The sequence below is a fragment of the Haliotis rufescens genome, unplaced genomic scaffold, assembly GCF_023055435.1.
Source record: "Haliotis rufescens isolate VD_foot unplaced genomic scaffold, xgHalRufe1.0.p SCAF_4, whole genome shotgun sequence".
NCBI classification, from domain to species: Eukaryota; Metazoa; Mollusca; class Gastropoda; order Lepetellida; family Haliotidae; genus Haliotis; species Haliotis rufescens.
The window spans coordinates 61,422,808-61,435,784 of record NW_025964112.1 but is presented as its reverse complement, the minus strand read 5'-3'; the positions used below and the strand labels follow the sequence as shown (position 1 = coordinate 61,435,784).

Sequence of the window (12,977 nt, the reverse complement as noted above, 5' to 3'; positions counted from 1 at the left end):
CTCCGAGCCGACCAGTCCTTGTTTTTAGCCCCTTAATGCCGAGCGCCAGACAGGGTAACACCAAGTACCATCTTTAAACGTCTTTTGGTATGACGCGGTCGGGGATTGAACCCCGGACCTTCCGCTCTCCGGGCGGACGCTCTACCACTAGACCACGGAGGCGGTCCTCATATGAGAAAATGAAACTAATGGTGGTTCCTCATATATGAAATATTGTAGTACAATTCGTGAAACTGATGTTTATCTGTGAATGTTACTAAACGTTAAGGCATCAATTCCTTAGTTTGCAGATTTCAAATTCAAGAACATGCTGTCTTTGTTTGATTTAGTGGAGTCTTTTTCCTGTCTGGCCAAACCCAGCAAAGCAATATCAAGAACTATACTCTCTGATCTAAACTATATGCACTTACTGTTCGGGGACCTATCAGCAAACGTTGCTGTAGTCGTTCGAGTTCTTTCAGTGGCACCGAGTAAGGTCTTGTTCTTACTATGTGTAGCTATAATATTTCCTGAAGGAGAGGCAACAAATCTCCCAGATGAATGGTGGTATCATTTGGCCTTCGTTCGTTCTTGTGGCCATGGCTGAGTTGGGGATGCCGGAAACATACTCAATACATTGACGTCGGCAGTACGTTGGCTGGAGAGACTCAATAACGCAAAGGCTTTGCTTGAATTTATGCAAACTCAGTAAAGAACCAAATTCTATTCTGTGTAAACATTTGATTTTTCAGCATTGTACACAACTATCCCCCACGATACATTTTAGACACTTGATCCATTGGGCATTTGTTACTGAACGTGAAGACCATAGATAAGTAATCTTCAGAGGTTCAGGACAATTTTTAAAAATGAAAGCAAATGTAATTTGTTGTTCACTGAATAAACAATATGTGAAATGTTGGACTTCCTCCTGTCTATGTGAAATTTAGGAATAAGTCATTTAGGCAAGAAGTAGGTATCCCCATGGGAACCAATTGTGCTCCCTTTTTATCTGATCTGTTTATTCTCGGCTTAAGAAAGTCAAAACAAGAGAATTTGGCCAAGAAGTTGAACTTAAGGTTCAGGTATATCTATGATCTGATATCATTCAACACTGTGAAATAGCCATGTACCTTTCACTGATTTACTCACCTAAACTAGAAATAAATGAGACCAGTGAAACTGCCTTATCAGTTTCATATTTAGATTCATCCATAAATATTCAGAGGTACAATATACTACCCACAGGACTGTTTGACAAGAGGGATGACTTCAGTTTTTCAATTGTCAACTTTCCCTTAATGTCGAGCAATATTCCAGCAACTCCAGTCTCTGGTGTCTATATTTCACAACAGGTACAATCGAGTATGCTCTTTCTCAAATGTTAAACAGCGGTATCCGACTCTTGCTCATTCAACGCCTCAGTAAAGCTTTCGAAAACATGTCCAAATTTGACACGAGTGATAAAGATGATGGATGGAATTCTTTATTTGGACTTGTACCATATATTCTCGTGTCTTTGTCAGGTGAAAAGTGACTTGCCTTTGCATGTATGTGTGACGGGCGCTACAGGTGGGGCAGGATACGCTAACCTATTCACGAACACCTTTTATCACCTTTATATAAACTGCCGGGCAAAATAAAGTAGACAACAATGTTTGATGGTGGCTAAAAATGAAACAAGAAAACAACCAATTGTTGTACAAAGCCGTCATTAAACTATAATTATGTGATGATACTTTAAGCATAGGGTTTCCATCGACGTGTCATGAGTGAGTGAGTGAGTGAGTTGGGCGCTGCTTTTAACAGTATTCCAGTTATATCACGGCGTGTCAGCTTAATGTGGGAGGAAAGCCCGAAGTGATGCAGCACTCAGACGTTTAGCACTTCGGTGAAACCCACGAGCACGGGTATGATGTTGACCAACTAAGAAACATAATGGGGGGAACCGGGATTCGAACCCACAAGCATAGGTTTCTGGCGTGCCCAGGGGATGCAACTCTGCACAGCGAATCCGTGCGCCACCCGTACCCCCGTCGTGTCATGAAACTTCTTCCATCTCATGCTGACATCCACACTATTTCATAATAATGCACGAACACATGCTCATGATGTAGTCGGAATCGTACTCTTCTTTTGGAGTTTTATTATGGTTATTGAAATGGTGTTTTTTTTCTTTTTGTTTGCATGACCTGCTCCGATGAATAAAATTGTAGCCAACAGCTAAATGGACGTATGTCATATTTCAGATATGTTTACATAACAATCGTGTCAGTAATTGAATAGTGTATTTTCTTCATATACCTTTAAATGATTTCTGTAACTTTTTCTATAAAGACTATTTATAGGCGCTGGGGAAGTACAACCTCAGTCCAGAGTTTTGAAAGTTTTGTTTTGGATGATACCAAATTTATAGTGAAAGACAAAATGGAATAATACTTACAAAATCATTCGACTCGTTGGAGTTTATGTAGCCTATCGAATGTGTATACAGCCAGTATCCTCAAATAATTGTCATGGGTTATGATACTGGTAATTGTTACGTTTGTAAACTGCTGGTTAGATTATTTAGAGTAAAGAGAAACACATTTCTCGACTCGACGCTGTTTCCTCAACAATCATACAAGGGAGGCAACTCTGTGCGCTCTAGATATACCGCTACATCTCCCCTCTATAAGATAAAACTGTTACATTGATCATCATCAATGTTGGGATATATAGGGTCAACACACATCATTTGAACATGAAATAAAAAACATCAATAAATCATTCAAAATGATCAAAATGTAGAGTCTTTTGATCTTTGAAATATTGATACCTGAAATCTGAAATAAAAGAATGTTCGTATCCCAATTTGAAAATGTCAACACAATATCACTGATACATTTTCCAATGAAGCATTATGCTGAGTCACTGAACACAAACTCAAATAACAATGTTAAACACTAAAAACTATGAATTATAACTGAATTGAACACATGGATCACTGTCTTAACACTACACTGCTATTTTGGCACAAAGTTTTTGAGATATGCAGGGGGCTTTACAACTCTGCCACTTCTAGTCTTTGTCTGGACTTGGCACTCTGTTGAGGTCTTGACAGTTCAGATCTTGATTGTTGAGGTCTTGACTGTTGTACAGGAACTGATGAATGTTTTGGTTCTGTTGGACGATGTTCAATTTGATCATGATGAACATATGGTTGAAAGTCAAGTGATTTTGGACCGCGAAGGTGTTTATGATTTCGCCTGTGCTGTGTATCTTCTACTGTTTCAATTTGGAATGATCTGATACCAACTTTGTTTCTGACCATAGCAGTGGCCCATTCCTTTCTTCCTCCAAAAGGCTTGAGAACACCAGTTTGTAGATCTGGTAGTGGCTTCACATGTTGACTATAGTATCTTCTTGCTAAGTCTTTCTCTGACTAAGTTTCTTGGATACTGACTTCGCAGTTTTAGGCACAGCCTGCTTGGACGACATACTGATCAAAGTACGTGTTCTTCTACTGAACAAACGCTGAACAGGTGAACTTCCTATTTGGTCAGAAGGAGTGTTCCTCCAATCAAGAAGAGCAAGATGTTGATCTGTACCAGCTTTCTTTGACTTGTTCATGAGTCATTTCCGCTTTTCCATTCGACTGAGAATAATGGGGAGAACTAGTCGTGTGCTTGAAGTCATAGTTCTTTGAGAACTGAGCAAAGGCTTTGAAACCAAATGGAGGTCCATTGTCTGAAAAAACTTCAGTTGGAATGCCATGTCGTGAGAAGTGTTATTTGAATAACTTGATGACTGTTGAAGCAGTTTTGTCGAACAGTCAATCCACTTCAAAGAAATCAGAATAATGATCTGTGATGAGGTAATCTTTTCCCTCGAAACCAAACAAGTCCGTGCCAACTTTTTCCCATGGTTGGTCATGGTTGATCAAAGGTTCTTTCTGTTGATTGTCACTATACACTGCACAGATGTCACACTTGCTAATGTTTTCCGCGACATCCTTGCTCATGTTGGACCAGAATACAGCTTCACGACCTCTTCTTAGGCAACCCTGTATTCCTACATATATATGATTAGTATGTATTTGATGACACTTGAAGGTAATGAACCATATTTATTGATTCAATATCAACTTCCATTTCAGAACGTTCATAGATGGACATGACTCTCTGATCATCATGACTTTGATGCTGAGATTTCTGTGGCAGATAAGCTCGAGGGTATCAGACCATCAGGGTACCCTTCTTGTAGAGTACCTCAAAGTCGTATCTCTGTAAGCATAGCATCATTCTTTGGAGTCGTTTAGGAGCAGTGAGTAGACTTTTATTCATGATAGTCTCTAGCGGTTTGTGGTCTGATTCCACAAGAACATGTCTCCCATACACATAGTTGTCAAATTTCTCCATACCAAACACGATAGCCAGAAGCTCTTTTTCAATTTGAGCTTTTGATGCATACATGACTGGTTGGTTGTTCTGAAGTAGGCACGCTCCCAGACCTCTGTCAGAAGCGTCACATTGAACAACTGTATCCAATTCTGGATTGAAGTATTTCAGGACAGGTGGGGAGGACAAGATCTGCTTCACTTCATTTAAGTATCTAGTGTGAATGTCATCAGTCCACTTGAAAGCAACATCAGCTTTGAGCAGCTCTCTGAATGGTGCAGTTGCTTCCGACAGTTGTGGTGCAAATATCTGGACAAAGTTAGTGAGTCCCAACAGACGCTGGATACCTTGTTTGTCTGATGGAACGGGCATTTCAACCTCTGATGGATCTGCTTTCAAACCTTCAGCAGATATCACATGTCCTAAGTAGAATACCTCAGTTTTCTTCAGCTTCGTTTTCTGAAAGTTCAATTTGATGCCTTTTGACCTGCATCTTTCAAACACAGCTTTCATAGAGTCATGATCTTTGACTGTAGACCATCTCCTGACACAGATAGGATGTTCTCAACATTGACAGTAAGGGGATTCATTTCTTGTATGGCTTGATATCCTAGAACTGGTCTCACTTCATCTTTCAGAATGATAAACTCGAGCTAATATTTATCATTAGTCTTAGGATTCTTGACCCACAGTTTCTTCCTGCCAACTGTTTTCATTTCTGAATTGTTGTACATCACCAGTGGAGTGTCATATTTATTCAGTTCGTCAGGTCTGTTGACATAGAGGGAGTTATACAGTGACTGTGACATAGCATTGATCGTAGCTCCACAATCAAGCTGAAACTTGATCATCTTCATCATTGTCATATCAGCAAATAGTCTCTTCTATGGAGTGCCATTCACCATGGAGACAGATTCTTCAACACTCAGAGCATACTCATTTGACTCACTGTCCGAGTCATAATCATCAGCATTGGCTGCACTGACATTCTGTCTCTGTTTACTTTGACGTTTTGACCTTGTCTTTTACTTTTCAGCTTGCACTTCAGTTCAAAATGATCCACACCCTTGCTATAAAAGCATGTGTTGCCAAAGGCTGGACCCATGTCTCTATCTCTGTCATGTGATCTATCACAATATCTGCAGTCAGAAATTTCATCCCGTTGTAGACTTGATTTTGATTTTGACTGTTCGTTTCTCACAGGTTTCCTGGAAGGCCTTTTGCTGTGAGTTTCACTACTGACATGTGAAACTTGTTCATTCTTCATCGACTTGAGCCGTTGATCTGTTGTTTCACAAGCTCTGCATATTGATATTCACCTCTCCAGATTCAAATCAGAAGTCTATAATAACTTTTCCTGGTACTGGTATTTGAAATTCCGATGACAATTCTGTCTTCGATTAGAGAATTTATCAAAGCTCCATAATTGCAGGACTTGGCCCATGAACGAAGAGCAGCCACATATGCATCGATACTTTCACCATTCTCGTGGTCTCTCTTCTTGAACAGATAGCGTTCAAATGTCTCATTTGTAGCACCAACACAAAATGATTCAAATTTCTGCACAACAATATCAATATCAGCTTTGGCTTCTTCATATTCAAATTGGAAACCATCAAAAACTTCAAGTGCATCCGAACCAATTGCAGTTAACAATGTCGCTGTTCTAAGTCCTTTGTTTTCATTACAAGTCTCTGTTCAATCTCATAGTTATCCCAACCACGCTTGAATCTCTTCCAATTCGATGCTAAATTCCCCTTTAATTGAAGTTTAGGGGCCAATGGAATTGCAGAAGGCATATAAATTCTCTTCAGTGCAGCTTCTTCACCTTCGGCCATAGTTAATTTCAGTTCTGTACTTGCTTGTATTAAAATATTGCTACAGGAGCCTCAGCAAGTCTAGATTTGAAAATCGAACAGTGAGTGAGTATGGTTTTACGCCGCTTTTAGCAATATTCCAGCAATATCACGGCGGGGAACACCATAAATTGGCTTCACACATTGTAACCATGTCGGGAATCGAACCCGGGTCTTCGGTGTGACGAGCGAACGCTTTAACCACTAGGCTACCCGACCGCCCCGAACATCGAACAGAGTTCTACTTGAAATTCACCTATGACAATCGTGAAAGCATCAAAATCGGTCAGTAATGGCAAATATTGATAATAATTTGCACACAAAGTCACATAATTCACAGATGTACCTTTTTGAAATGAGATAAAACTTCATGAAAGTCAATGCACGAAAACTGAATCACGTGTAGCGGCCCACGCTGTTTCGAATTTAACAGTATTTCGATTGAATACTTGCTTAATTTCTTCGATTGAGAAATTCTTTGGGTTGATTTTGATCCCGCTCTGACACCATGTTACGTTTGTTAACTGTTGGTTAGATTATTTAGAGTAAGGAGAAACTTGACGCTGTTTCCTCAACAATCATACAAGGGAGGCAATCTCATTAAAATCAGACCTCAGTTCTCGCTACCGCTAAACAAAGATCTGAGGACATCCCATTACGGGTCACGTCAGACCGACCTTGCGCGAACTTTGACCGACCAATGGAATGACCAATCAGAAGGAAGCTTTCTCGTGCTTTACGGCACTAATTTCAAACTGTCGACAACGCTTGGAAACGTATTTTGACAAATTCTCGATTACAAATTTGAAACCTGAACAAAAGAACATTCTGGAATGGCTAATAGATGGTCTAGATTGTATAGATTCAGTCGTTAAACCCGTAACTATCGTTCAGAGTTAAAGTTTTCGAGGTTGCATCACATTCCGACTGTCACTTTCATAATCTGGTAAACGATGCTCTGATTGGTCGGATGAAAGGTCGTTCTGACGTGACTCCTAATGGGATGTGCTCAGATCTTTGTTTAGTGGTAGCGAGAACTAAGATCTGATTTTAAAGAGATTGACAAGGGAGGCAACTCTGTGCGCTCTAGATATACCGCTACAGTAATGACAGCAAGATATTTTAACAGAACTTTGGTTTTCAGGACTACTATTCACGTGTACGAATCTAATCAAATGTAAAACCTTTGGAATTATTTCAACAGTGTCATTGCTTCAGAACATCCCAGGCTTTATTACAGTCCTGCTATGCATGTTGTTGCCGAGGGAACCAGACACATCAGTGTCAAAAGATACCATGACACCACAAGAAGTAGTAATTTGTCCTTATATAAGGTTGTTTTATGCCATAACAGTGCCCAGACAATAGAAAAACAGAGGAACACAATACCGCAATCTTCCAATCAACACCTTGTAGTCAATCAATATAAAGCACTTCACTCTGTTAATGAAGAAAACGCTATCGCACACTTAATAGTGAGTGTAACAGCGATTGCATGCATCCGATCAATGACGCCGTTGTGTGAATTATATATGTTACCTCTCGGCCTGTTATCAGTGTTTGCACGGCGGATACATAACATCAGAACACGATTTCAAGGCTAGAATAAGTATTAAACTACTCCAATCTCTACATTAATGTGGTTGTCATATTAACGCCCTGGTGTATTGTCGGTTGCTTGTCAACAGTTAGATCAGATATCAGATGTTTTTATATGTCAAGGACGAAATAATCACCCATATCTCAAATACTAGATGACTAAAGTTTGAATAATTTTTTTATTTAATTCACTGATACAGTATTGGCCAGGCATCCAAGTTATGTCCGAGCAGGGAATGACAAAGAAAGAGATGACACAGAGGCAGTATGTTCAAATAATTAGTAGGGTTATATGACACTGGTATGGTGAGGTGAGGTGAGGTGAAATTGGTTTTAACGTCGCGTCCAAGATTATTGCACTTATATAGCGACGTGCGTGTGCGTGCGTGCGTGCTTGCGTGCCTGCGTGCGTGCCTGCGTGCGTGCGTGTGTGTGTTGCTGCTTGTACTAGTCCGGACTAATGCCGATTTATAGTGCTAGCTCACTGAGACACCATGCCGCAGTTCAACATGAATACCTCACTCAGACACAGTATACTGACTCCAAGCCGACCAGTCCTTGTTTTAGCCCCTTAATGCGGAGCGCCAGGCAGGGTAACGACAAGTACCATCTTTTAACGTCTTTTGGTATGACGCGGCCGGGGATCGAACCCCGGACCTTCCGGACGCTCTACCACTAGACCAGGGGTTGTGGTTGGCACTGGTATGGCATCAATACTGGTATTAACAACATTATGTTTTAAAACACAACGGTAAGGAGGACTACCCTTCATCCCACCATTTACTTGCACGTAGCTGATTAAAGGTAAACCTTATGAGCAGTGTCGTGATTTTTTTGACGAGTAGCGAAGCCTTGAGTAAAAATATCTCCTTATCCTCCCTCACGAGAAGAGAGAAACATGATATTTCATGAGACACACGGAATATCCTATCTTTTATATACTATTTCTGTAGTTGTTTTTACAAATGTAAAACCTTGAAACGTAAATTTCCCCCACCTAACACGCAGGGACGGTTCACCACCCCTTCTATTTGCGAAGTAGTTTCGTGTTTGCGAAATCTACGAGACCTTTGTTGGAAGCCAAAGAATACACGCTGGCCAAGTAACAATAACAGTGCTTTGCCTCGAAAATATCACATTTCTCAACTTCGGAAAATTAAGTCTTTCACACTGAAGTATATCAAAATAAGTTTACTGCGTGTCATCGTAATCCTACTGTGTGGATCGTTCCACAGCAGCAATCACTGGTTTGTCTGGTTCAGATTCGCTTATTTACAAGAGGCCGCCATAAACCTGAGTGCAACAAACAAACAAACAAACAAACAAACAAACAAACAAACATACGAACAAACATACGAACAAACATACAATGCATATGTAATTAATTCAAGAACAGTGTGATAAGTACTGACATACAAACTGTGAAACACAAGTGCCACGTTCATGAGTTAGTCTGGCTAACCCTGAAAGGCTCCACGATACTATGCATTAGTGTTATTTCCGTCGCATCATTATCAAGTGCTTGTGCAACGTTTACTTAACGTAAAGTATCTTATCACAGTCTTTAAGGCAGATTCACCACTCCTTAATCATACTGAACAATTGAGGACACATTGTTCCTAAAAAATACATCAGCTGTTCTGCATCAATTGTATGTCTTGTTGGTGTGGGGTCGCTCGTCACGCGGAAGACCCGAGTTAGTCCCCTGACGTGATATTTCTGAAATGTTTCTGAAGCGGCGTACAGCCATACGCACTAGATTGAGGGGTTGAGACAGGATGACACCAATACCCGTTCCTTGCGTTTCACGGTGCTGAGCCGGATGAGCTGGGGAGATGAGTAACTTGACTTTCTCCGTATTTAAATACCGGCATCCTTCTACACAAGAACACTCTCTTGTACGTGGCCGAGAACCGTCTGCTCATTGCCATATATACAATGAAGTTGACAGATGAGTTGCAGGACTCAAAGAGCAAAATAAAACCTCCGATCAGATTAAAGGTGTTTGCATATCGTCCTTGGAAGTCGAATTCAGGGACGATGAACCTTACGGTAATTGTTATTGTCCCTGGGATTACACAGATGAGGTAGATGGCGTTGACGAGGAGCAGCATGCTGGTGGTGCGGTCGTCGTCCTTGACCTTGTCTACAGTGGAAGAGATCCTACGTCTCCATGACGCGCTGCGCTTCAACTTGGACACCACAAGCGCAGTGAACAGGCACACCAGAAACAATGGAATGTACCGGAACACAAAGTTCAGAAACTGATCAAGATAGAAACTGAAAAAATCCAAATTGTCCAGATTGAACTGGGTTGGTTTCAGAAACGGCACTGTTCTGTTTTGTTGGCTGTTGTACACCCAGACTGTTTCATAGAGATTTAGAGCCGGGGCCATAGCTGTGGTTGCAGAAATATAAAGGATGGTTACTGCGACTATCATACGCCGTGGCGTGAGCAGATAATGAGCTTTCAGGGGTAAATACACTGCTATGAAGCGTTCGATGGCTATCAGCATGATCAAGAGTGTCGTTATCCGCCCAAAAAGGATATTGAGAACCAGAACGTGGGATTTCATGATTGTACTGAGATCATCAGCAGCAAAAGCATCGACTTTGGACACAAGACAGTTTAATTTCCTCATCAGTGCCGTTACAAGAAACAAAGTATCTGAAACTGCCATTCCAAACAGGATGACATTGACTCTCTCCTTGGAGCCTTGCACGCACAGGACTACAAAGCTCATGATGTTCCCGACAATCCCAAACAAACAAACAGTAGGCAGGAAGCCACAGTTCACCACCTCAAGAACAAGGTCCTTGGTCCCTGCGCTGATTAACGGTTGGCCAAGAAGACCTTCAGAGGGGGATGTGTATCCATGCGTTGTGTTGGTCAGATCCATCGCCGTGGTGACATCTGATGTAAACTGACCGTTGTCACTTCCGTTGATGAACATGCTGGAGCTGCTGCCGGTGATAGCAAACGTTGTTTCCATTTCTGAGAAGAGGAAAAGCAGATACATAAATCGAAAGTTTTGCTCAAGTGGTCAGAACACATGCTCACTTCAGTCACAAAACAATGTACCCAATTGATTGTTATTTAAAAAAAGGAAACGCTCAACATGTTTGATCAAGACCGGCCGTAAAATACTCTTAAATATGTTTTATACTCACAGTACCTGTATGTATAGAAACAACCACCGAATTGTTAACATTAGGAAATACACATATTTGTGTATACACACTGTGTCAGGCACGAAGAAGAAAGAACAGATGACGTAGGCATCGTTATAGACACGCTTAACCAACACTTTTATAAATATTCTTCCACATCAGATTATTTTATTTTTTTTGGTCACCGTTAACGGTCGTGTCGATCAATGTGACAGAACATAGCTCTGCGTCTATATGCATGTGCGTGTGTACTTGGTGTCAGTAATACAACACGACATGTAAATAATTCACATGTAAATCAAATCACATACAAATCAAGTACTGAATCGTTAGAGTTGAATTGTCTTCACTGTCGTTACCATCCGTATTCTTACCGTCATTGCCATTGTTGTCACCCTTCTGGCAAGGAATAGTCAGAATATCGGAACAATCAACAATGCTTAATGTTAAAGAAAAAGTACATTTATATGCATGAAAAAGATTCCTTGGTGGGAAATCTCGTACGTCCAATTTAAAGATCTACGGAGAATGTGGACGATACTCATGAACTAGATTTACAAAGGTAAAGACGATAAAATACCTAAATGAGTTAAAATGCCTGTAACTTTGGGATGTCACGATTGCCTGATACATAGATGATATTCTCGAATAATACGCTACACGATACACACTTACCTGTTTCGATTCATATTATATTACGGTATCGGTTCACATATACAACATTTAAAACAACAATGGAATGGCTACCTACATTTCAATAAACAATTTTATCATTGTTAGTTCATTCTATATCTTCATTGTACAATGTACACAGTTTTAAGACTGAAAATCTGTTCTAGTCTTTTCTGTTTGGTGTTAACACTCCAGTCGTATCTAAAATAAAGTATTGATTGAAATTAGACCAAATGTTCAGGACGTTTCAAGCCTTTTTAATGTTTAAGCCCCATGAAACATACAAATTCATGCAAACTTTTAGCGAATTAAGTTTCGCGATAGGTATCGTATACAAAATATCGCAAAAGGTATTATCTTGAGATACAGAAGCCAGATATCCAAAGAAATGCTATTACACTGCGACCAACAAGGACAGAAAACTGGGCATCTTTGCTAAACATCAGTTTTATTCATGGGATTGTGGTACTATGTGGAGAGGACATTATACGGATATGCCAGATCACATCATGGATGCTTTTACTCAGACCTTGAAATGTATGTTCATTCAAAATTTGCATTGTTCTTTATAATTATTAAAAAAACTATCAAGTAATTCCCTCTTTAAAAACAGTTTCTGAAAAAAGAAATATGTATTAAATGTAACACTAAAAACATTTCGAATAGCACTTTAAAAATTCAGATGAACTCTTTATCGAGGCGGGAAGGTATATGGAAACATAGAATTTTTTATTGAAACACTGTAGAAAATGAATATAATTCTTATTAATATGTCCGTTGCACATACTGCGTGCTGTGAACCTGAGAAGTTCCAAATATGTTACGTCATAATTTTTCATACACCCATTACTGTATAGCATGTACTGTAGACCTCCCACAATAAACATAACTCAACAATCACATGTGTGAGTTTCATGACAAAATGATTACGTTTTTCTGTCCTCATAGATTTCACTTATATTTGAAGCGATATTGTAATAAAATCTACAAAAAAACATTTCCATAATCATGGTAAATATCTACTTAAAGCAGGGTCCATTGTGTGATTCCGACTATATCATAAGCATATGTTAAGTATTCACCATGTAATGGTGACGCCACGGGTGTTCGCGAAAGGGTGGGCGTATACTGCCCACCGGTGACATCCATATCTGTGTCTCCAGGGCCCACTTGCACAAAACGATCTTAGCGCTAAGACTATTGTAAGCCCATGTTAAAGTATGGGAGTTAAGATCATCTTAGCGCTAAGATCGCTTTGTGCAAGTGGGCCCTGGTGTGATGTTGATACATATGATATGCCAAATATAATATATAAAACCTC

General features: G+C 40.0%; 1 protein-coding gene across 1 annotated transcript; it reads right to left on the bottom strand.

The window, feature by feature from the left end:
- Positions 1 to 9,162: 9,162 nt before the first annotated feature.
- Positions 9,163 to 10,703, bottom strand: LOC124116119. Its single transcript, XM_046477347.2, has one exon. It carries the CDS (start codon positions 10,555 to 10,557, stop codon positions 9,619 to 9,621), a length of 939 nt encoding a protein of 312 aa, XP_046333303.2. The 5' UTR covers positions 10,558 to 10,703; the 3' UTR covers positions 9,163 to 9,618.
- Positions 10,704 to 12,977: the final 2,274 nt, after the last annotated feature.